Source organism: Ambystoma mexicanum, chromosome 9 (genome assembly GCF_040938575.1).
Source record: "Ambystoma mexicanum isolate Mex_15411 chromosome 9, UKY_AmexF1_1, whole genome shotgun sequence".
NCBI classification, from domain to species: Eukaryota; Metazoa; Chordata; class Amphibia; order Caudata; family Ambystomatidae; genus Ambystoma; species Ambystoma mexicanum.
In genome coordinates, this window is record NC_090931.1 from 353,454,904 (window position 1) to 353,481,305 (window position 26,402).

A 26,402-nucleotide genomic window follows, 5' to 3' on the forward strand; every position below is an offset into this window, starting at 1 on the left:
TCTGGGCAACCCTCCAGACCATAGTTCTTCGCCTGCCAAGCCATCACAAAAGGGGAAAGACCATATGCAAATCGGCTTGGTCCCACCCCAAAAGGGCCAGTCCAGCCAAAACAGCTTGGTCACATACCTTCTGCACGAGACCACAAGCATCCCCAGACAAGTTTTGGCCTCATAATGGCTCGGCAGGTGAGGAACAATGGTCTAGAGGGTTGCCCGGAGCAATTGCCAGAGGTTTAAAATCTAAACCTTGCAGCAAACACATCTTTGTTTTTGCTTTGTCACCCTGAGTGGGACGGCTATGCCCAGACGTGGGTCCCATGCCTTCTGGGCCTAGAGACCCAAGCTACTCCTCACTGATGACGCCGAATGAGGCCGAAACATGTCTTGGGATGCTTGTGGTCTCGTACAGAAGGGATGTGACCTAGCAGTGGAACCCAGCCTAATTTGCATATGGTCTTTCTTCTTTCTGTAATGGCTTGGCAGGCAAAGAATGATGGTCTGGTGGGTTGCCCACAGCAATTGCCAGAGGTTTATGAATAATTCCAAAACCTTCCAGCCATCACCTCTTGGTTTTTGCTTTGAGGCTAAGACCTTGTCATTCCTCTTGGTGCGGTTAGCTGTCCGCCTCGACCGTCCTACTGAGGCCGATGTGGACACTCTGCTTTCCAGTGTCCAAACTCTTTACAGTAATTGCACTGATCACTGCATGTGCTCTTGTAATACCTTTCAACAGTTTGCCCCGGCTCATATGACTGGGGGGGCTGGCATGGGGCGAAACCCTCCCCTTCCCTCGGGAGGTTGGAATCTCTGTAACGCCTTATGTTTGTCTTCAGTTGTTTCTTTTTGGCTTTCAACTTTTTCATCATAGTGCTGTGCCCCTAATAAAACGTCTACCAAACCCTTTCCTTCTCATCCTATCAGTACTGACCTTCAGATGCCCTAGGTTGCAAACCCTTCACAAACTGAGCCACCAGAGCTTGAGGCTCTATAATCCCAGAGTATTGTTCAAAGCATTGTTTTAAATGCTCAAGATATTCTGCAGTATTTTCACCACTGGCTTGCTTGCATACATTTATTTTCGAAAAAATCAGTCTTTCGAGGGCACATTTCAGGGATAGTTTGCATCAGTCTATCAGTAAGTGGTCAAATCCCTAAAGGTGGCAGAATCTTCAGGTGACCAATTGGTGTGCACTTTGAGCAAGGTAAATTTATCTGTGGGCAACACTTCTCGCAAAAGTTGATTAAAATGTAAGTGGGGTGATAGCAGTCTATTATAGCCTAAAGCTCCTCCTGGAACTTAACAGGATCTTCTTGTATCTTTGGGAATCTCTGAACAATGTTAAACAAATCAGTAGCGCTGCAGGTGGCATGTACAGAAACTAAAGTGTCGCCTCGTCCCGGGAGTTCTCTAAGCGGAAATGCACCAGTATTAACTGTTAAATTCGGGAACCCTTCAAGCGTGCCTGAGGAAGGTGAAAAAAGTTTGGAAAGCTGAGCTCGTATTTCAGGGGTAAACGGACCAACCGTACAGTTTATTTTGGTGGACTGATAAGTTGGCGGTTGGGTAGATTCGGAAAAAGCCTGTTGTTGGTCGAATGTAACATTTAAAATGGCAGGGTTGTAAGTGTCCAAAATATCTTCAGGGCTTTCCTTTAATGATGGCTCCCCTTGGATTAGAGGATATAATAGTCTGTACCTGGCTTCATGGGCACGTACCTGCAGATTGGAGTACTTGGTTTTCAGGAATTTAACTTGTTCTTGGAGCTTTTCTCGGGTGTCTTTCAGTGCCTGGGTCTTGGATTTACTCTGTCTCTTAATAACTTTGGTATACCAATCTAGATAATTGTCCCATTGCTGTTGGTGTACATGAGCGCCTTGCTTTTCTAATGCCTTGTTTAAATTCATCATTCTGTCTGTTGAGTGTGCATTCCTGGGTGAAGTGTCTAGTTGACTCACTCTGTGTATATCCGTGCCATTTATCCTGGTACTTGCATGTAGTGAGTCAACATGAAGTGTGCTGGACTTCCTTTAGGCGGAAGTGGCACTTGTCTAGACTGCCCTGAACCTATTCTCACATGGGCAAATACTGCGAATCCAGCTCCATTCCTAATTCCATCTGCCTCGGGGAGCTATTGCATCCTGTGGCTGGCGGAGTTGGTATGGCTTGTAACTGACCACTCTGCCACGTCTAATCAGAGGCTCAGGTTCTACCACCTGGCCCCCATTCCTCCCCCAGTATAGACATTTATGTGACACACACAAGTGTTGGATGGATTTCAAATGACTGCTGGTTTACAGCCTAAATCACACATTACGCTGCCCACAATGCACAGCAGTATTTCAGCTGGTTTCAGACACTTGGGTAGGGAAGGGTCAAAGACAAGACGCATAATCGGTTAAAAAAAAGCCTCTTACAGCTCCCGTACTAGGATAGAAAAGATTGTGAAATATAAGGCTGGGTCGCAACTGAGTTGCACATTTTAGGGTTTCAAGTATCACAGTATAGATTTTAGACAAGACAACCACAGGGCACTCATCCGAATATTTTCTTCACACTCATACAAAACACATTCGTCCTAGTCTCTGATCCATACTACACTACCCTGACCGGCTCAGCGATTACCGGGAGGTGTGCCTGGCGACCCTTGCTTGGACTTGGCCGCAGGGCAGCGGGAATCCGATTTTGCAGGCACTGAACTTGTGGATAAATTACCACTGAGTAGTCTGGTGGCATGGTGAACAATGTATTAGTCGAAAGCGAACAACGGGACAAAACAAACCCACGACAGTATGAGTCTTTGGTGCAAGTGTGGAACCCCCCCTCCCTTTGGGTATAAAAGAACGGTGCACGGAGGAACACATGCATTTCAATTCTAGGGGGTGGTCGAGACAGAGAAAGAATCATACTGAAACAATGTTGCAAGTAGGGAGCAAAGCCCCACTAAACAAGTCTTTGATGTCAGCTGTGCTCTTGCATGTTAGACAGTATTATCAGGGGGCACAGCATACCATTATGCATTTAGTGAAGTTGAACATACTACTCAAAAATTTACAAATGGTGTGGGGCAGGCGAGAAGGCTTAGAGTATGAGGACTTTGTCTGCTAACGCTGCTTTTCCTAAGAAAGCGGGACCCTAAAATGCACTTACATATGCCAAAAGGGAAATACATTAGGCGAAGAACCTTAATCGCCAAGTCATGTGCAGTAAAGCCTAAAGCTTCACCTTGCACAAGCAATAATGGCTACTAAATGTGGCTAGAACCCGAAGATGGCCATGTCACAAGGTGTTTTGCTTGTTCTTTAGCTATATTGGTCTTTGGCCTTCTTCCCGCCTTCTCAGGTCAGGAAATGCCTTATATGGAAATCTCTTTTCTGGGGAAAGCTGCTGCTTCTACTGACAAAGGGCCTTTTGTGTGTGAGACAGAGGAAAGGGCTGGGGATTCCTAGTCCCAATCCACCTTCTCTGGTGCCTGGAAGTCTGTCACTAGGCAGATGTGATGACCAGTAGTTGTCCAGGATTGGCAACCCCTGGCTGTTTGAATGTTGCAGATCCTTACCATTGGTGGACTTGGGTTGGCTCCAAGCCTAAATCTTGGATAAAAGGAGGGCTCCTCCAACAGTTCATCAGATTACTGTTGGAGCCAAGAATTCTGCAAAGAAGAGCAGTCTGAAGACGATGCCTCCCGCTGACCGTTACCAGGGCATTGGTATCCTGGTAAAGCCCTGCTCCTCTGTTCTGAACTGAAGAAGGCCTTAGTTTCTGCTTCAAACCGGACAGGTGGGAACAACCAGTCCTGACCCCCCCCCCCCCCTTGAGGATCTGTGCCTGCTGAGCCTTCGGAAGTGTCACTCGAATGACCAACTGTCTCCTGGGCTACCACACTGCAGGTGTCAATGGACTGAGCAGAGCCTTGGTAGTTGGCAAAGCTCCAGTGTGTCTCACAGGTTACCTACTCCTACATTTTCAGCTGTCTCACTCCAAGGGAAGCTGTGCTGGGGCTGCTTCTGTGTCAGCTGCTGTACTATCTCGTGTCACCGCCTGACCGTGGTGACCTTTGTTGGATATTGTCTTCTTTGTGTCCCTGAGGAGTCACGTGGGCGTCTCTCCCACAGAAGTTTTCCTTTGTCTTCCTTTGTCTTTGTTTGAGTCTTCAACTGGAAGTCGTCTCGAACCGATTCCTGTGCACCACTATCGACCGAAACTAAATCCTTTGAAACAAAGTATCTCTGCTGTCTAGACCACCTTCATAGTGGTAATATAAACAGAAGAACAAGCCTAGAATACGTTTGCAACCTACAGAAGTGGAACCCGGAACATACAGAGCCAGGGCGTTAAGTGTGTATACCTGTTGCATAGGGTATTTTGGACGTAATGTCCTGACCCTAAACTCACTCTGACCTGACCTTTGGTGGTGGAACCTGGGTTAAGGAATATTGCCTAGTCCTATCTTAGTGTGTTGGATTGAGTTTAGTACCTACCTGAACTTTCTTTATATAACTTGGGAACTAATAATACTAACTAATACCAATAATCAACCACCACAGCCCACTGCAATCTTTCTATATAAACTTACCTTAAGAAGTTCTACTTTGGAACTGGTGATTTTTGGGCAAAAGTCCCCAAACCATCCTTGGGTTGGACTTATTTCATTGAAGGAAGCTGTACTTGTGTTGATTCTGAAGAGATCTACCTATTTTTCCTTTGATTCGACTACTCCCGTGTATTGCATTGTTAATTCATATGCAATTATCCTAATGGTGAATGTGTGTATATATGTTCTATAAGAGTTTGTGTGACAATAGTTACTTTTGATTGTTATATGCTTAATGTGTATTTGAAGCCCTAATATGTTTTGTATATCCTTATTGTCTAACTTGAATTTATTTATTTATTTGTTAGGCGCTGGAGCCCACAGGCATCAAGGCGTCGAAACATAAACACACAGACGATAGGCAGGACAGGACGGCAGGAGGTATAGACACATTGGCTCAGTTAAACAGAACAGTCTTCAGTTTCCGATGAGAGGCTCCAGGGCTCCCGTGTATTGCTCTGTGTGGACTAATTGGAGCCCTGGGCCACTCTCACACTTTTCCCGAGACTAAGCCTTGACTGCTAAATTAACTTACCTTGATTGGGTTGGGATAAACTCTTGGTATATTCCCTCTTTGCCATAAATAGGGTGGCCTCCCAAGGGCAGATTGTGGAACTCCATCCTAACGCTGTTTTTGTTTCTGTTTACTTAAGCCTACCTGCATTAGATTTACTTCCTGAAGCAGATATAGGAGTAGTCTCTGCTGAGGGTTCTGCAGTTGTTACCACCCCTCCCTAATAATTATTGACGCTTTCATAACCTCGTGGTAAACAATGCTTTTGTGTGCAAATTCTGATTTATTGCCTGAGACATTCAGAAGCCTAGAAGTACACACGTTTTATTCGCTTTTCCACATGGTACTTCAGTGTTTCTGCTGTGTAGCTTTCCATGTCTATAGGTTTCTTAACTTCTCCAGCATTGGAACATTCATAGATTCAAATGCTCAGAATAATTCCCTTCCGTTAGGCTGGGAATTCTCTGTACAATAGAATTACATAGTAAGAGAAATGTTTTAATTTACAGTGATCAGCCTGCTTGCACCATTTCCCCACAGAACAATGAGGGGAGTGGATGAAACTCCTCTCCAGGAGGTCATCTACAGAGTTTACTGTACGTCTTTCTCATGCTACTGTCCTCATTTTGGACTTCATTCTCCCTAAAACTGGAATTTTTCACGTTGAATGAGAGCATACATTCATGTTTTCCGTTTGCTTAACACAACTATGTGATTTTCCTCTGCCCCTCATGCCTGTTTGGTTTCAAATAGATCATGGAGCTACCTAAAGTTAGGGCTAGGGGCTGCCCGCAAATTGACAAAATCCTCTTCAAGGAGCGTAAATCATCTTCAAGGAGTGTTGAAAAGGCAAAAGAAAAATATTTGACAGACCCTTATGATCAGTGCATTTACTGTCTTCACGCTGGCTATAAACCAGAGGAATGCCATATGTCAAAAACATTCTGACAAGACTTATTGACCGAAGAAAGAGACCCCTCTTAAATTAAGGCATAATTTCATCTGGAGTGGTGTCTAGTCAAACTGCCCCAGGAGCATTAGATGGTGAAAGGAGCACGTATGCAAAAGCCTCTTACAAGAATATGGATCACCCGGAAGGTTGACACACTGGAGGAAAAAGGATGATGGGCTCACACCTGACCTGGGCCCACGACTTCTCAAGGCCTACATTTCACACTTGATGTGGAAAGACACTCTGGCAGCCAATAAGGGGATACAAAAACATGATTCTGTCAAAAAATAACATTCCACCAGACATGTGGCCTCATCATCGATGACATTCTTGCCTTTGTGACCTCATCAATGAGATCCCTGTGGTATGACCATCAACTTTCCTCTTCCATGAGATCTTCACTGGTGACTGGTCCTCTTCCCACAAGATCTTCACCGTCGACTGTGATGCAGACCTTGCTGATGATACATTAGCTGTCACTGGCTCCATCGACAACAGTAGTGTCCACGACACCTTCCCCACCGACGGTGTTTCTGTCGTTCATGGCAGCCATAGTCTGACAAGCCTATGCTACTGTTTCCACCAATCATTGAGTTGGCTGGCCCACTGTTGAGCCAGTTTTTGTGCGACCCTCTGGCACGGACTGTACAGCCACTCGAGGGTGGGCTAATAACACCTGGCAAGAAAGGGGAACCAACCTCTGTTAAAGGTAAGTAACATGGACAGAGTATGAAGGATTTACTCTCAGGTGGGCAGCAAGCTGGTACAAAGGTACACTTTGTCCACACTTATCCATAGAAAGATGCACCACATAAATATACTGAAAAGTATATACATTTAAGTAATGTCTTTAAAGACATGTCTCACCCCAGTATTTTAATGTGGGTCCACTATCACAGATAGGCAGATCACATAGATGACAACGGTGTAGAAAAAGGGAACAAGAAATGTCAACACTACATTGAAAAATCCCTATTGCCTGCACAGCACATAAGTGTACTAAAGACACCCCAGTTTTGCTATATATTGTAGGCCCTATACCTAGTAATATGCTGGTAGTGCGCTCACAACACCTATAGATCTGGGATGGGAAGAAAAGGGAACCAGACATTATATCACACAGGAACATTGTCAGCAAGGGCCCTTAGGCCAACACTGATACACCACATTACTTCTGGCCATCTAGGGAACAGTGTTTTAATAATACAAATGCACACATCATTTTAAAATAGTACTAGAGGGCGGATCAATTCTTACACACACCTAAAGGCCTCCAAGAAATCCGGATACAGTTTAGAAACAATTACCATTGCAATTCACGTTTAGAGGAGAGAAGAGCAGAACATCAAAAAAATAAATCCCCAGTGAATGCTAAAAATTCAGTTCTTGGTCTAGAACGCCCCGAAACTCTTGTGGGTACTTGAACAATGTCCAGAGGCAAATAAAGGACACCCAAGTCACTTTAGGAGACTTCCATGGTACAAAGTCAGTAGGCTATGCCCTTAAATGGGTAAATGAAGGTTAGTCAATGTTTTACCCCACATGTGTGGTTTCCATGACTAACAAACCAGGAAGGCCAGAAGAAACCGCAGTCAAGAGATCCAGAGGTTGATTGGAGAACCAGAAGCCCAATCAGAGTTTGCAGCAAAGCAGGAAGACCTCCAATGTTAGTCACTTGGAAATGTAGAAGAGATTATTTTCCAGGGACTCGACTGCAAACCAAAGGGACTAGTGAGGCTAAGTATCTTGAATAAGTGCCTAACCCAGGACACAGAGTACTCATGGTTGATGTTTCGTCACAAACCCTCCAGCAGCACTGAACCCCTTAAGTAGAAGTTTCTTCTGAGGTGAGGTGACAGCAAACAGCAGAATGGACAACCTTAGGAGAAAACTACAGGAAGCAACCGTAAAGAGCCTCATAAATGTCACCAGAATGGAAGGCCCGACTCAACACATCACTGGAGTCAGCAGGAGCATTCAGAAAGCCTGGTTTGGAATTCCAGCAGCAGGTTATCACACGTGTGATATGTCTAAACCACTACACCCAGCCAGCATGGCCAAGTGAGGGTTTAAAATTCAAAAACCAGTGGAAAGACTCCTTCACCAGTAAAGCAGGCTTGCTTCTTCCAAGTTCCAGGAGCAGAGAGCTAAGATAGCAGTGGGAAGGACCCTTCAATAGCACTGCACTTAGCGGGCCAAGGCCAGCCCATCGAACATTAGGGGGGACTAGAGTGTAAGGTTAGGCATCCAAGCATTCTTGATGGCCATCTCGATGGCCACTCAGCCCAGCCCCACAGGAAGTGAGAGTGAGCACTCGGGAACTTGGAGGTCTAAACCAGTTAAAATCAAAATGTAGCCTGGCCTGTTAGGTAAGAAAGAGCCCACATGATGAAACCTGCCATTTTAGGCCTACCTAGTTGTTACCCTTAATCAAAGGAAACCCTAAAATACAATATGGCTGAGATCATGACCTAGAAAAATACTTTGGAATCCAAATGGCTACCAAAAGGTTTCATTGAGCTACTTATGTGGTAAAGTTGCTTGCACCTCTGGTGAAGCCAGAATGAATATACAGCGAACACCAGCCTAGTCCTCAAAACTAATGTAGGGTGGCCTAATCACCACAGGGCAAACATGAGGTGCATGTGAAGCATCACTGGAACTGGGGAGCATTTTGGGTCACTCAATACCAGATACCTTAGGCAAAAAAGCTTGCAATGGCAGGCAGACTTTAGGAAAATCGCCTTCGGCCACCAAAAAGAAATCTGTGAAGCAAAAAATAAAAAATAAAGGGGAAAAGCAACAAGTGGAGGGGCCTTGTAAACTGTCCTTAGAATCGCCAAAAATAGAATTCTGTCTTAACATCTGCCAAGACTCATTGCCTGCTAACACGACTAGATGCAGACCAAATATATGGAAAACATTGTGGAGACAGTAATTCCATAGTTACAGGAAAATCTGCTATAACTGTTCAAACATTTAAAAATCTGCAGGCAGATTTGTGCTGTATCTAATACAGAGGATTATCAGGGAAATGACCCCTGGGGAACAGTTGTTTGTCATCCAAATCTACAGGAGCCCTGACTCTAAGATGAGCAACTCATGAATATCTTACCAAAGTCCCTGCTAATCCTTTTGCAGAACATTGTTGAGGAATACAAAAGTAGACAAAGAAAGAAAGGCAGCAGATATAGCATATATTCGCCTGATACCTGTGAGTGTGGACCTGGGGGAGACTTGCACGCCCACACAGGATCCTTCCATGGCATTGCCTCTGAATTTTGCCTTCACACCTGATTGGTAAGTAGAGCACTTGGATGACTCCTACAAGACCCAAGAGGGCTATGATCCTTACTACTCAGTGGAGTAGGGCACCCACCCATAATCAGAGGTAGAGCGGTGCAAGGAGGATGAGTTACCTCTGACAGAAGGGGACGAATACAAGGACTTTACCCTTCACAAACCAGCACCCATTGAAAGGGACCTATTAGGGAGATATATTAATTGTATGCTTAATCCCCTCTCCTAGTGAGACCCCCAGCCCTTTTTGCTGGACTTCTGGACCTTTTTCTTTCTATCATGAGAGGGGAGCCTTTTTATCTCATTCAGTCTAATGGGCTCTGACTTTTGGAACTATGTGCTTTGTGTTTTACCTTTACTATGGAGTCTGCTTTCCTCTAGATCTCTTTTAAGGCATCTGTGTTTAAATTTTGCAGCACACAGCAACCTATGTGCAGTATTGCTGGGGACCCTTTGGGTCCTCCTTTGAGAATCTTTGACTATCCTTGAACACTACTGTTCTCAACGATCGAGGGATCCTTTTGTGTCCCTCCTAAAACTGTATTCTGTATTCTATGAGAGATTAGTACACGCCACCCTCTGTGGAGGGTTAAGAGGATACGTAGTATCCCCCTTCTCTCCGCTCCTGTGACTTTTTAGTCCTATAGACAGTTATGGCTGGTGGCAGTGGACATATTCTGCCAACTATTGTGCTATTTTGTACCGCAGACAGTATTCAGTCTCAATTATGCACAATAGGGTCTCCTATCTCCTAACATGGTGTCTCCTTTAACAGAAAATGCAAAGCTGAAGACAACCAGAGATGCCTGCAAACCCTTCCAGTAAACGTGAAGCAACCACTGCTGCCCTGACCTTTGCATTTCATCAATAGCAACAATAATTGTCTTGGTCAGGATGATTTGCCACAACTGATATATTCTAAAGAAATACAACTTATTGGTAACCGTTTACACAGCTCTTTTCTTCAGTAACACAAGCACATTAATTGTCTCCGTCACGACCACTTTGTCGCGCTTCTTCGAATTCTACCTGGTTTACTCCCATGCCAGGCCTACTTCTCCAATGATTTGCCATCCGGGTGTAGTCCCCTGCCCGAACAGTGTTTCACAACAAGAGCTCTTGTGGTTAAGGTCAACTGGCAAGAGGTCCACAGCAGCTTCACAGTATTCAACAATTTGCAGCTTCAAAACGTTTAACAACTCTTTTGGTAAAGCAGGATTCACATTGGTGCTCTTTAATACTGTTCTGTAAATAATGCTCCTCTCCTTCTGAATATCTTTTTCCAGAAGGGCAGCCTTTTTGTCACTCTTGTTTTCCCCACTACACCAGTAACTAAATATTGACAAGCATTGGGTCGTATTCTGCCTCTCGCTTGGCTTTGGCAATGTGAGTTTATATCAGCTCTTACCCAATGTATAAAACGTGGGCAGCAAGTTTCCCAAATTACGAACCTTTCATTAGGCCCCCTTCTGCCATTGGCAATATCTGTTGCATTGTATTAGCCTTGATTTTAGTTGCTTTTGGCTTGGGAAATACTTGCGGGTATTCATTCTCAACAATATCGCACCATCAGGTTGCTGGGTTTTCCATGAACTCACACGTTTAAAGTTGCAGTCATTTAATTTTTTATATAAGACTTTTGCTGCTGCTCAATAGTTCAGTATTCAAAATTGCTTTGAGAACCACTTTCACTTGCATGCGAGTGCTGCGTTCGCTGCTTTTCAATAGTTTCAAAATTACTTTGAGAGCTACTTTCACTCATACACAAGTGTTGCTCTCTTGCTGAATGCCTGCCTTGAACACACATGCAGAGCGCTTCGGGGTCACTACCAGCATGTGAACTCACCGGGTAAGACGTGCGTGTCTGGTGCCCTCGCTGCTCACAGGACTTCTGCTTCTGTGGCATCTTGCAACCGGGTAAACTGTTTCTTGTTGTCTGCTTTCACCCAGGCCAGCTGCAACTGGAGCTCCTTTAGCTGCTGAGGCCCACTGGTGCACGCCAGCCACCAGAGACGGCCTTGAGGCCCTTGGGTGCACGGCAGCCACCGGAGACGGCCTCCTGGGAAAGCAAGCTTCCCTCTCCTTTGCTTTTCACTGCGCAGCCTCTGCACTTCAGTCTCGCTCTCTCCGCTCTCCCAATCTTTTCCTACTCTCTCCTCCTCCACCACCTTGCGCCCCTTCCCGCTTCCACTCCTTCCACCTACTCGCTCCTTTCCACTGGAACTGTCTTCCCCTCTCCATCCGCTCTTCTCCCTCCTACCCTACTTTCCTCACTTCTTTAAAATCCTACCTCTTCCACTCACCTCCATAGCACCCTTTTCTTCCTCTGACTTCTGCTTCTACTTCTACCCACACCTCCTACTCCCTCTCTAACTGTGGTACCCCCTCACACTCTTCTTCAGCTCTTCTCCCTCCTACCTCACTTTCCTCACTTCTCTAATCCTTATTTCCTCCACTCACCTCCCTATCACCTTTTGCTACCTCTCTTACTTCTGCCACTACTACCACTACCCTCTCCACTCATGCCTTGCCCCCAATAATGTAAATTGTTCCTTGTACTGTTTTCTGTTTTTGATTCAATTATTATGTAATGCTTGTTGTATTTTGCCTGTTCCTCTTGTAAAGCGCATTGGATTAAAGCGCTATATAAATTCAATAAAATACAAATACAAAATACTTCAGGATTTCAGAGGCACAGACTAATTAATTCAGGACTGGCAGCTGATTTCTGCCGAACAGTGGTCCCGGCGTCTTCTCTCTTTTCCAGCTTCTTTCTGGGCTGCCTGCACGAAGCAGACTGCTGCTTGCTTTCTCTGCTCCTCTAGCTATCTATGGCCTGTGCCTGAGGGGGCCTGTTAAGCCTCTCTGTCTCCCTCAGGTGTGAGTCATCTGAATTAACGATCCCGACCACTCGTGCAACATTGTACCTTTTTAGCCCTCTTCTTTGTCTAAGTACTTAGGGAATTATGGGACTTGAAGCCCCTAATGACAGTTTTTCCAAGTTTGATTTTTACTTTTAAGCCCAAGTCTGTTCTTTACAATAATCTTAAAAAGAAATATCATAAGGATTAGTTGTTAATGCATATTATTGGGATTAGAGTTTGTGTAGAATATTAGTTAAGTAGAATATGGAATGTTAAGTAAGGGGGCTTCTGGAATGTGGAGAGCAGAGTGCAGTTCAGTTAAGATTGTGCCACGATGCGTGAATATTCATTGGAAAGCTATACAGGCCTGATTGAAAAATGGGAAGGCAGTTCTTTTAGGCAGTTATTATTCACAGATTTACTTTCACTATGCCTTTGGGTGTTAGGAAGGTCTTTAGCTTTACAAGTCTCTAGGATTTCAGGCAGCTTTTTATTTCTCCCAAGTCCTAGGACTTTGTGATTGTTTTCTCCCCTATTTATATGTTCATCTCGTGGATCGAAAAGAAGATTATTACAACAAGCCATTACATACTTTCGTATTGAGGAGACATCCACCATAGAGGAAGACAAATAACGTCTCATCCCCGAGTTCTCTCATTCCCTTGGGCGTTTTCTTCTCCCAGGGTATCCTCCTACAGAACGCCACCCCCAAGGTCAGGATCAGGAAGCGTCTGCCTTCCCCTGGCCACCTGGGAAGAGACTTTAGGCATGGGTTTAGTGAGGAGTCTGTAGGATTCATCGCAAATCCCAGGCTGAATGGGTGCGAGTGATCCGCCACAAGATCCTCTTAGGGGCATTTGCTGGGGACTTCTAGCAATCTGGCAGATGCTTTCAGCAGTTATGCTTATGCAGCTCGCTGGATTGGGAGTTAGTTGGATCAGTGCAACTGAACCACGTCATCCGAAAATAGGGAACCACCAGCCTTGGAACTTTTTGCAAGGGTCCACAACTGCAAATGTTGGCTTTTTAGCCGCTGGTATTTAACCCAGAGTCCTGTGGGTTGTTGGGGGGGTGTTCATCATTCCATAGAACCATCTATACTTGTACACTCTGGGATGTGACCTTGTCAAATGAAGGGGTGGGGATAAGGGGAAACCTAGTCCTAAATATTCTGCTGCAATACCCATCAGCCTCTGTCATGTCCATGTCTTTTTCTACTTTTTAAGAATCTCAACTCCCAGAATGCACCTGGGTGCTATCAGGAAATCCTGTTTCGGAACCAGGGGAATGGAACGGATACTTGAAATGGAATGGACTAAGATACACATCCTCCCCAAACGGGATGAGACACCCAATACCCACAATCCACGAACCACCAACCCCAGATGGACCCCAGAGAAATGGTGGAACAATCAAAACTAGACTGAGAATTAAAACACTGCAGGGGAGCAAGGAGACACAGAAATACTCCCCCCAAATCCAGTCAGAAAGAAATCTCAGCCTTGCAAGAGGAGAACCCCTGGGAAAGCCAGCGCACATGGCTGCCCCCCCACAAATAGAGATTTTAAAAGGGGCAGGGATAGAAGCCTTCTTAAAGAATTCCAGGGGACATCCTAACCCCGAGAGGAATAGCCTAGCTAGAGTTTGGACAAGAGGAGCATTTGTCATACAGGGCAAATGGGAGACGGTAGGAACTCCACATCAGGGTAGGCTAAGTTTTAAAAGGTAAGCCACTGCAGAAGAGGGTGAAAGGTGTTCAGGAGAAGAGGTGGATCAAGAGACCGGCTAGGAGGGAGTGACTCATAGAGAAGTATTTTGAGGAGTCTGTGCACTCTTTGAGAGTGTGAAGGGAAGGTTTTGGGTCTGGGAGTTGTTACCAGTTCGGTTGTAGGTGTGTGCGTGAGAGTGTGAATTGAATGTTAAGAGTGGAAGGGGGTTTGAGAGAGAAAGGGGAGGTAGTGAGAGAGACATTGTGGGGGTGAGCGAGGGAAGTGAACAGAAGCAGGAGTGTAGGAAGAGTAGAGGTTTCTGCAGTGGCAGGATCTAGGAGTGTTGGAGAGAGGGAAGACCAGGAGAGGGATGATGGAGAGAGTGACATGAACGGGATGAAGTATGCAGAGTCGGGGTTAGGGGGGTGAGGTACGACAAGGAAGTGGAGCATAGAAAGAGGGGAGAAATAATTTGGAGGATGTAGAAAGGCAAATGAGAAGAGACCATTAAGACAAGAGAAGGGGGGGGTGAGATAACAAGACAAATCTTTGGAGTTAACTCTTTTGAAGGAAATAGTAGGCACGATTAGGAAAATCCATCAGGTCCCTGGGGGAGAGGGTTAGAGAAGACCACATACGTTATGCCCCCCTTTATGGTAATGTATAGATGCAGATAATAGGGGTCACTTGGCTGTCATATAGAGAGGTTGAAGAAGCATTGGGGTTGAATAGGGGAACCTGGGCTAAGGAGGTGGCAGCCCAAATGGAGGTTGAGGAAAGTATTGGGGACCACTACTAGTCTGAGAACTCCAACTGATTTGATTTGGAAAAATACCTGGTTGTTTTCCTGATAAAATGTACAATATTCCTTGTGCAGTTTTTAGAGCAAAGTGTCACAATGTCTTCCCTCTACTTCCTTCACACCCAGGGTGTTGACGCGCTGTTATGGAGATTTTTTCACAACCCTCTGGTGAGGCCTGTGTTATCCTCTAGCCTAATGGTAGAGCAGTTTCATCCAAAAAGAAAGACAAGACTCTGAAATGGTAAGTGTACCAAAGGCGTCCGGCTTAACTTCTGGAGGGAAGAAGGCTAGTAGGGAGATACCTTTAATTCAAATTGACACTACAAAAGAACACACCACACTGGTATACTGAAAGATATACTCTTTATTTGGAAGGACACACATGTATGATATGAAAAATAGGTACTCAAGTTAAAACATAACGCACATCCGAGGATAGAGTAGTTGAAAAATAGTAAATGGCCAGTTGAGGCCTAACTCACTCCTTACCCTAAAATGTAAGCCCCATACCTGGTGGTAGGCTCTAAACATTGTGATGAATCTGATGATGTCTTCACTCCTTTCCCAGAGGTAGCCTCTTCTCATGTGACCAGGGGATGGCAGATGCTACCTGATCCTGACCCTAGGTGTGGCTGCTTGAGGGAGGACCACATGGGGGGAGGCAACACACGGGGGAGGTGGAGTGACCTCATTGGGTGAGACATGGTATCAGCCATTCCATTTTAGGGACACCCCTTCCATAGTTAGTTCAGTAACAAAGTTTGACACGAGCAAGAGAGCAACTTGAATGATGATTGCTCAACTAGACCGAAATGAGCGGTCTAACTGCTGGAGAAATCAAATTTGCTTCCAATGGCTTCATTCTGTAACGCAGGATGGAGCCGTGGAGTAGTGCAGAGAGATCCGACCGGCTAGTTACTCGTGGGGAAATCAAGCTTTCAGATTGACATGGTAGCGAGGAGACTGGGTAGAACCGTGGAGAAGATCTCCCACCTCGGGTTGGGAATCCAGAAGGCAGAGAAGCTGCACAGAGTAGAGGCAGGGCAGCGTCTGGCCCGGAAACGCATTCCCACATGCAGAAGAGACATGGGAAACAAGGTGAAGGAGCTTCGGGGAGACCCCCACCAGATACAGAGATGCTCTGCCTGAACTGGAGAAAGAGAGAGAGCGGAAGCTGCACAGGACCCATGCAGCGCCAGATAAGCCATGGGAGCCATCCTTGAGCCCACAGTGGAAGGTTGTGGCCCTGGGAGAGAGTTGGTGAAGGCATTTCTTGTCTCTAACTAGACACAGGACAGACCCCTAGTTTTTGGTTGAAGTAGGGAAATGCCTGCTAGATTAGGGACAGTCAGGCATTTTTAACCCTTTTATCATTTCATTAAAAGTTTATATCAACAACCATGAGTCCTCTGTCCGTTTCTCATTCCTGGTTTCTTCCAACATATAAGCTTTCCTCCAGATGTAAGCTAAGAAAAACACCAACAATTTTACACAGTAATAATTAACCAGTTAGGAGCCACGCATAAAACACAGAACTTGGCACAGGTTACCTACTACATTTTAAATAAAGTATTACGCCATATTATACAGGCACCTAACACAGCTATTTCACCTAAATGTATTGAACAGGGGAACACAAGGTCCAAAAGAGCAAGTAGGACTACCAAAGTCCAGGATTTAGTTTAATTACAGTCAGTAGGCCCAGAAGGTTATATTACCCACCAAGGAAGGAAAGAATAGCACCACAGTGAAACATTGTATATCCTTAGACTAGAGTGTAATAACCAATTTCCTAACTAATGAGGGGAAGTTGCTACACATCCAGGGTAAGCCAGGTATGTCCCAGTACATTCCCACGGATACAAACGAGAATACAATCAACCCCAGGAGATGCAGTGTACAGCCAAGGAAGAGGTCCAGTGGTTTGGGACCCAGCAGCCACTGGAACTGAGCAGCAATAGGACCCCAATGTTAAGCAATGGTGAAATGCAGTAGAAGGGGGACTGCAGAACCAGACTACCAGAGAGAGAGAGGAGGGTGAGCATCTTGAATAACCCACCAAATTTGGGCCCAGAAGTAGGTGCTTACAGTTCTGGAGGTTCTGGTGGCAAAATAATGGATCTGTGCACCCAAGGACTGGAACCATGAGCCAACGACGACCCTGATAGTACAAAAGAACAACAATCGTATTTGACAGGACTCGGGCCCATCACGCAGAAATGTGACAGAGATGGCTCCACGAGGATGGAGGGACCTGCACACGACAGACCCCAGCAGCTCAGCAGGCAAACTTGGGTGGCACACCTTCAAAACCGTGCCTGCAGCAGAACAATGGTCTTGGTGCACAAAAAGGCCGAGAGAAGCCAATTTGTCAGGGTGTTTGAGTACCAACACGCTTTTATGCTGCAACATCTTCCAAAACTAAGGAATGCAGTAAACTGAAGTAACAAGGCCCAAATATCTGTCCCACGATGGAAGGCCTAGCCCAAGCAGACGAGGATGACCAGTAGCGGGACAAGGAATACTCAGGAAGGACACCCACCAGTCAAAAACACAAACCAATAAAATTGCCAGACCACTGCATCCAGCAAGTATGGCCAGGACTAAAAATGCAGCAATGGCAAGAAATACTCTAGCAGGTAAGCTAATCTGCTCTCCTTGCAAAAATGCAGCCGTACTGAGCTTGGGGACAGGGCTCTGCCTCTATGTGTCTTCACTTGGATGACTTCTGCCAGCCCACCAATCAAATTACAGGATTTAAATCAAATGTTTTAATGTCCAGTCATTTAGGTTGACCCCAAAAACCCAGGCCCTCCCCTACAAGAAGTGTAGTTGCCTGCCCATGGCCAGTAACTGGTCTAAACTAGTTCAAAACCACTGTGGAGGCTGCTGTTTTGGGCTCATAAAGAGCCCATGTGAGCAGAAGGGCCATTTTAGGACTGCCTTGTGGCCTCCCTGAACAAATTAAGCCCCTAAAACAAAATAGCCTAGAGTAGGACTTACATTTGTACCACAGTGGATTCCATAAAGGTACATTTGTCTACAAATGTAGTAACTTGGCTTGCCCCCTTGGTGAAGCCAAAATTAAATATAGCTGCCACCAGCCTAACCCTAAAACCAGTGTAGGGTGATCACCCTAGGGAACTAAAGGAATGCTTAAGAATCACTTGGGTCCGGGGGCATTTAGGAACAATCCAGGACCATATGCTCCTAAAGGGTGAAAAAGGGATGTAGTGTCAGGAGGACTTCGACATGAGGCATTTACTCTGACCACCAAAATACATTGGAAAACCCCAAAAGATGGGAAAAAGCAACAAAAGTAGGGGTACAATAGAATGAGACTGCAGGACCCCCAAAAATGGAATTCTGCCCCAACACTTGCCTCTGCAGATCAAATTGCACATTGAACCTAGCACAAGCCTGGCCCAGGCCATTCTGGTAGCTGGACCTTCTTTACCTCTCACAGCTGATATGGCTACAACTGCACCCAGGCTGCTGACCATGGACTAAGGTTATGTCTACTACCATGACCAAGCATCCTGCGCCTTCCTACCCGATACCTTAGAGGAGATATGGACACCTGTATCACCTTCACTGGTGCCTGAAAGCCTTGGTAGCAGCATCGACTGATTCCACAAGAACATCATTTGCCAGAAAATGAGAGATTCTGTACTTTGTGTTCGTAGGCTCTCTGTCTCTTGGGTATCAAGCCTAATCAAAGCCTTAATTACATCTTCCTTCCTCTTGGCATCTCTCTTACATCTTGTTCTTGGCAGAATCAGGACTTCAACAATCCTCTCTGATACATCTGTCTGCAAACTCATGCAAAAGTATGAAGTAGTAACAGTGAAAAGGTGCTTATATCCTAACATCTTTCATATTATCAAACCGTTCCTCACTGATCTCTTATGGATTTATCTGCCAGTGCTGTGACTGCATTCTACCTGGGAGCTTGACATGGTTTCAAGCATCCTCACAAAGCTACCATTTGATCCTTTACACAAGGCAGACATTAAGAACCTGTCCAGCATAAATGTAAGCCAAATAAAAGCCAAGGAGTCATCTTTTACCTTGAGGTTTCCCTTAGTCGCCCCCAGAGGTTGTCACAAACTCTGATATTTTTCTAATGGTATCTCTCTGAACTCTCAAACTTTGGCGTAAAGTGTTTCCTGCATCCTTTCTCTCTAGTCCACTGCTTGTCTCCCACAGTGATCACACTATGCAGAACGCAACTGTCTTACCTCTGCCCGCACTCTGAGGTTTGGCAGAGCTCTTAGCTTCTTTCTCCAGCCCGGCATCCTGACTTCGGAAGAGAGTTCTGGGAAAACACTATGGGTCTGATTTTCTTTATAGCCGAAGTTTATATAGGGACATGCCTCAGATATGCATATTTGTGGTGACAATCACATGCAAATACCACGGGGAGAGATGAAGTAATCCGTTGGAATCCTCCTAATACTGCCTCCAGGCACAGCATCACCGTGCGGGTGGTGGCAAGCGGCCCTCATGATCATCTCAGCTTCCATGCCCAGGCACGGGCAGGGGACTAAGTCACACTACCCGTCTACTATTATAATGAGCATCAAAGGTGTTTTTTTTTTAATTGGTTCTGCAGTTTAATATTTATTTTTTAAAGAAAGTGTTCTGCGATCCCACCCATAGACAGAGCGTTTCATGAGGTTAATGATATATGTATTAGGGCACACAATTATTTGACAACTGGTTCACTCACAACTATTCTAGAAACATTCCCAGTCAAACAATTTGGAACCTAGGCCCACTGGTAGGCCATTTCCCCTGTGGAGATTGTTCTGCCTGTAAATTTACGAAAACGTTTTTTTTCCAATTAGGGAATAAACATTGGTCCTTGCGGGAAATAATTAACTCTAACACAAGAAGAGCCATTTACTGGATTGAATGCCCATGCACCAAAAGATGTGTTAGGCAAACATTAAGACCATTTAAAAGCAGGATTACAGAACATCGCTCCAAAATAAGGTTTAGAAACCATAATGCCCCCTTGGTCCAACACTATATGGAATATGGGCCCACGGAGGATGATCTAATATCGTGTGTCATTGATACATTGGAAGAAGCACCAACCAACAAAATGCCCTACTGTACAAAGAAGCGCGTTGGATACACTGCACGCAAACTCACCTACTAGGCTAAATGAAGACTTTTCCCCTGCTACCTAACTCTATTAGTGAGGGGTTGATAGTTAGTGAGGGGTTGATATGTCGCATTGATAAAGTGGGTCTGCCCAATAGAGGTTTGGTTCACATATATGTACTCCCATATCTATCTATAAGCAGCACATACACTATACCAATTCAATGAACTATCAGCATCACAACCTTGCACACTCACGTGATGTCTTTGCGCATGCTATTGCGCGATGACGTCAACATGCCTCGCATAACCTGCAAATTCTGCAGACTTGAAAATCAGAACCAAAACTTCATCGCGTCTGAATGCGAGCATGACCACGGTTTGGTGCAGGAAGGCTACAATTCAGGTAAGAGCTTATCAATTAAGCCTAGTGTATCACACTTAAGGCCCCTTGATTTGTTTTTCACACATGCTCCTTCTTGCTTAAACACAAAACTGGCAACACATAAAGAATTCAGAACAGGTGCCAGTATGTGACACGATAGCTATGCATTCTAGCTTTTCCAAGGCATTTCGTTACAGATATTTATATTTGCCTTATGGTGCTATCCCCTAGATGCAGTACACAAATATAAACAAGCTGCGCACAATCTACCAGTGTGTGTCAGTTTAGCAACTACTTTCCTTCGAAAGAATATAATGTTCCAAGGACAAGTACGTTGGTGAGTTCTCTTAATCTATACCTTCTTGCTAACGTTGAATCTCTTAATAATTCCATTAGAAACCAGTACTTGGACCCCTCTTTCATTCTACTTGAACATGCTATAGGAGGAAGGTGCACAAACAAGAGGCGCTGAAACGTGATAGAAATAGACCCTGTCTCCAATCATTAATCTTTTGGATTTACCCTAAGATTTGTTCTCTTTCTGTCTCCGATAACTGATTTTGAACAACAAACCATGGACTGATCTAAAATGTCCTACATAAATGTGTGATCTGTATACATATTAACCATGGATTGATTCAAGTTGTCCTACACATTTGATGTCTGACCTGCATGTCCAATCAATCATGTTTGCATAATGAGCTTTCTGAAGTGTTGTAATTTTGTTCTTAAATTTCTGTAGATGTTTGTATATTATGAAGTGAATCTAATCTGTAGCTATTTCTCTCTTAATATGTTTAACCAAACAGTCACGGTTTATTTTTATCTTTTGTACATAGATCATTGTTTCTAATGTTTAATGAATAACACGTGTGTACAGCGTATTCATTTTTCTAAAATGAAAAAGACTTCAAGCATTTCATGGATCTTCTATATTCCTATCTTGAGGTTACCACTCGCACATTAATTGTACTCTAGAATCATGTAAGAGTTAATTTGTGAACTTAAGTGCAGTGGAAACACATCTCAGTTTAGTATGAATTTAATGATGACCCCATAGAAAGAGACCTACAATTACAAGTGAATGAGATATTAGAGAAGAGAATGTTGACGAGTGTAGGCATGCTGAAGCTGCATTTAATTGATACCGAAATAAGGTATGTCATAAAACAGTAGGCCAGATTTATCAGAGGATTTTGTAATGCAGACATATTTAAACAAATATACTGTATAGATTTGGCAGTATGTAGGATGAGTGTTGATCTGCAGCTAATTTGATGGAAGAATTTCTGCTCACCACGCTTTTGTCATTGGTGTTCACTACAAAGCCCAACATGGAATTTTTCTTGTGGCATATTCATACTGAGTATTTTTCTGGTTTGTTACAGAACCATCGACTAGCTGAGCAGCTTCGGGGACGAATCTGTGAATTGGATGCGGAGCTAGCTGAGCAACAGCACCTTAAACGTCAAGCTATGGATGAGAATGAGTTCCTAAGGACGGAGCTGGATGAGTTGAAGAAGAGGCGGGAAGACACAGAAAAGGCACAGAGGAGTCTAACTGAGATTGAGAGTAAGCAATGCATGAGCTGCTGTGGAGATAGTAAAGGAGTGCTGTTTGTGGGTATTGTTGGATCAATTGGGGAATATGGTATTGCAGCACAGGCAGAGTATATGGTATGAGCAGGCAGTGGATCTTGTGCAAGATTAGCAGCACTCAGGGTGCTGTAGATGTAAAGGCTGTAAAGATGGTGCATGCCATGTATGGTTAATGGAGAAGTGGTGTAAGACTAGTGATTGTGGATGGTTACGTTATGTAACTGGTGTGTATATAAAAACGCACGAAGCTAACCAACTGTACATCCCACCCATCAAAAGGGCGAAAGCAGGGGGTATAGGCTTCCCACACCTAGCTCCCAAACTGTGGAACACCCTACCCAATGCCCTTCGAGCTGAAACCTCTCTCACTACTTTCTACAAAAACCTCAAAACAACACTTTTCAACTGACACTCCCTTCCCCACTTGCCTAGCCTGCTCCACCCACGGTATTGACTGAACTAAGTATGTGTAACCAAGCAGACTGTCTTGTAAGTAAGCTTGCTTATTGCCTGTTTCTGTTAACTGTTGTGCTCCCTGTAACCAGATTTGCTCACTGTAACAGCGCCACAATGCCCCAGGGCTGCTGTGCGCTATACAAATGTTAATAATTAAAGAAATAAAAATATACATATATAATTAGTCACAGGGCTGGCGGGACCGTGACATGTTTTCGGGCATTGACAGTGAGCTTAATAAGAAATAAATTATACATCTTTTAGTTGCACTATATAGTCACCTGTGATGAATCAAGGGAATTAAGTCTTGCCGCCCCTCCCCTTGAGGCTAGAGAGGTAAGCCTGCTCTGCAATACCCTCCCTAGTGGATGAGGCAAGTGGGACCTCACCGGGAGAGACTCCCCCTTTGGGGACAAGGGCTCCCATTCCCATGAGGAACTCCCTAAAGCTAGACATACTGTAGCTTACATTAGATGCTGACAAGATCAGATGTTATAAAGTATCAAGACTTGTGCCAAGAAACATTTAGTCGATGCCATTATCTTATGAGAAAAAGAACATATCCCACCTTTAAGTAGAAATGGCCACACTACGTAGCACCTGGGGAAGACAAACTCGCCTGAGAACGCAGTGTGGCAAGCCCATGATATTGTGAACACGAATGGAGAGAAACTAGCAAGGCAGAAGCCTGCGAGAAGGTGGTGGTGAAACCATGAATTAGAAGCAGTGGTGGAAAGTCTATCCACAGAATATCACAGAAGGCACCGCCCAAAACAAGTCACTAGGTGTACGGGCGAACAGTGAAGACACTATGATGAAGCAAGTGAAGTTGGAGAGAAAGACTCTAACGAAACAAAGCAAACAACGTTCTGACCTGAAGAAAGGTGCCGACCATCAAAGCTCCTGCGGATGCCCCTGTCGGGAACAAAGGTAATGGCAAGCACGGGAGATACCCAGGGGATCGTTATACCACACCTACAAATCTTCTCAGTGAAACCTGTGAAACAAATTAACTTAAATCCTGTTGGTACTAGAGAAGAAACCATTGAAAAGCTTAATAAAGCAAGAGAAAAGCAGTGGGACAGAATACCATGGGAAAAGAGGAAAATAACTAAATACTGCAAACAAGAAGAGTATGATGTGAGAAAGAGAGAAACTAGCGTGTACCACAGTTAAAGAGAACAAAACAATTGGACTATTTATCAAGAGATGTAGCCCCAGTGAAGGGGATATACAATTGTCCAGGAGGGAAACCCACCAGAACAGTAATACTTAAATTAGATGCAGTGACAGCAATGACAAGAGATATGAATCATGTTTGAAAGACACCAAAGGGATTCATAAAGAAAAAGGAAGATTTAATAATGCAGTTGATGAACTAAAGAGACTGATTTATGAGGTCTCAAGAGATTATTTGCGAATTCAATACTAACAAGGAATGCACATATTGGTACCAGAAGTACCCTCAGCAGAAGGTAGTCATTCTCCTGATTTGAGTTAGTTTTCATAGTGGTGGGGTCTGATCGGGTCGTTTTGGACAGCGAACCTGTTTATTTGGAGATTCACGACTGACAAACAAGCACCTTAGTAACATAGGCAGGGACCGATCATCCATAGTGATAGTCAGTGTCCTTATTCTGACCCACCACACAGTCCAGAAAAGAACCTCACCTGTAGATGTGTAAATCGTGACTGAGAATATGAAGAGTCTACATGCTATTTTGTGTGCTATTTAGTTAATGCCTTTTCTCCAGCATGGGGTCTGGCATGGATTCACATGCTCATGAATATTCCCCGTCGTCAGGCTGGGAATCCTCGGTAAAGAAAAAACCAGTATCAGTTTCGTTTCTGATCTGTCTTTCGTAGCAATAACCAATCACTGGTCTCTGCGTCATACTGACCACAGCCAATGACTGCCCTCTACCTAAGCACCGCCTCTGGCAGCCATCTTCAGATTTTTACCGCACGTTCATGTGTTGGGATTCTCGTGCTATTGCTCTCGAGCGTTAGTGCTATTTTTTCGCGCTTTTCACAAAAAACTTCGATTCTTCGGTCAAAAGAGCCTCAAGCTCCACCGATCCTACATCCGATCAACGGGGACCCGTGTCGGATTCGTCTGTGCCCCTCAAGGGTGAAGATTTCGTCGAGCTACACTTCGGAGGACTCCAGAAGCTTCTCAGGCCCGGTCTCGGAGATGGCCCAGGAGAAGGGAAGCTCGACGCCCGGAAAGCTGTTCAGGGTCTGCCCTGGATGCCAGCTGCAGAACGTCTTTAAGGAGGACGAACACTCTTTCTGCCTTTACTGCCTTCATGAGGACAGAACGCACGTGGAAAAGGACTGTGCGTTTTGCGGCAACATGTCGGAACGGACCATGAAGGACCGTCATCAACGTCTCGCCAACTGGCTGGAGGGTAAGAGCCCGTCTGGCGAGAAGAAGAAGAAATCCGAGCGGTCTTCTAAGACCTTTGAGGGCGCCCCGGCGACGGGGGCCCAACATAAGGCCAAGCACCGCGAGTCCGCTGGCACCGGGAGCGCCGAACGGTCGGGCTCTACGGGCGCCAGGCAGGGCGCACCCTCCCCGGCGCCATCAACTACGAGCCAACGCTCTGGGTCGGGTAAGAGGAAGGCCGAGCACCCGGCGAAGCTCCTGGAGAGGCCCCGGTCGAGCTCTAAGGCAGAGGAGGAGCGTGGCAGTGCCCCCTCCCTCAAGGATAAGGCGGTGAGCGCACCTAAGGTGGTGAAGGCCTTGATCCATCCGACCAAGCCCTCTATCGAAACGGTCGCGGCGGCCCTGGCCCAGCCTGTGGAGGCTGCACCAGTGGTGGCGACCTCAGGGCCCAGAATCTCCCTGCCTCCTCGGAGGGAGTCTTCTTTTGTGCCCATCGATAGGACCCCCGTGAAACCCTCCGTGGGGAAGAAGAAGGGGGGGCAGGGCGTCGTCGTAGATTCGGCCTCAACCTCAGAAGAGGAGCTGATCGAGGTCTTAAGCCACGGCCTAGGCGTGGAACAAGACCAGCCCGTCGGAATGGGCCCCGACGCAGGTGACGACGACGACATCGTCGAGGATACCGACGGGGCCCCTGCTCGCCCGTCGGATTCCCCTCTGCCAGCGCCGCGAGACAACTCGGCGGCCATTTTGTTGGCCATACAGTCCTTATGCACTGAGATAAGGACGAGGCTACCGTTACCGACGGAGGAACCTCTCCCGTCGGGGGATCCAGAACCGGGACCTTCTGGTGTTCCCCCTACCAAGAAAAGAAGGATCCATCCTCCACCTCCTTTTCAACCGTCGCGCCCCGTCCAGCCCTCCTCCCCGTCCACCCGAGGGGATGATACGGGGACTGACACGGCAGCGACGGGTACGGACGACGAGGCATACGACGAGGATTTTCCGTCGTCGCCTCCCACCAGGGCTTCTCCGCCCGACGAGATCGGATCTTTCCACTCCATGATCTCCAGGGCTTCCGAGCTTTTCCAACTCTGCCCTGAGGAGAAGAAAAAGGAAGGCTTCCTTTATCAGCGGCGCGAGGCCAAGAGGAAGACGGTCCTCGCAGTGCCTCTGTTGGACGACATTTGGGATGAGGGCCTTTCCCTCCTCAAGAACCCTTCCACGACGCCAGCTAGAAGAGACCGGTACGAGAAGAAGTACCGGGTCCCGGACACGGCCCCCCTATGCCTCCGGGCGCAGCCTACCCCGGACTCCGTCGTCTCCGCGGCAGCCAGGAAGAAAGCGGGGGGGGGTGCGGCCTCCACATCGACTTCCCCGCCGGACGGCGAGGGAAAGAAATTGGATACTATGGGACGTAGAGTCATCTCGTCGGCAGCGACGACGATTAAAGCGGCCAACGCCTTGGCTATCGTGGCCCGCTACGACAGGGAGCTCTGGTACAAGATGGCTCCCCTGCTGGATTTTCTGCCGGACGACAAGAGGGCGGAGGCCCTTGAGATCCTCCAGGAAGGTGAAGTGGCTTCGGACCACGCCATCACCGTGGCGACGGACATCGCCGACGCGGGGTTCCGCCAGCTGGGCAACGGCGTTTGCCTTCGACGTCGTGGATGGCTCAAAGCTACGGACTTTCGGCAGGACGTCCAGACCAGAGTCCTGGACATGCCCTTCG

The 26,402-nt window shown here is 46.0% G+C and overlaps 1 protein-coding gene across 3 annotated transcripts in view; it reads left to right on the forward strand.

Moving 5' to 3' along the window:
* Positions 1-26,402, forward strand: part of HIP1 (huntingtin interacting protein 1) — a 1,552,273-nt gene that overhangs the window by 676,097 nt on the left and 849,774 nt on the right. For all 3 annotated transcript variants that reach the window (XM_069614772.1, XM_069614774.1, XM_069614773.1), the window contains exon 14: positions 21,619-21,802. In XM_069614772.1, the coding sequence (XP_069470873.1) occupies positions 21,619-21,802 (184 nt within the window). The remainder of the gene's footprint in view (positions 1-21,618; positions 21,803-26,402) is intronic.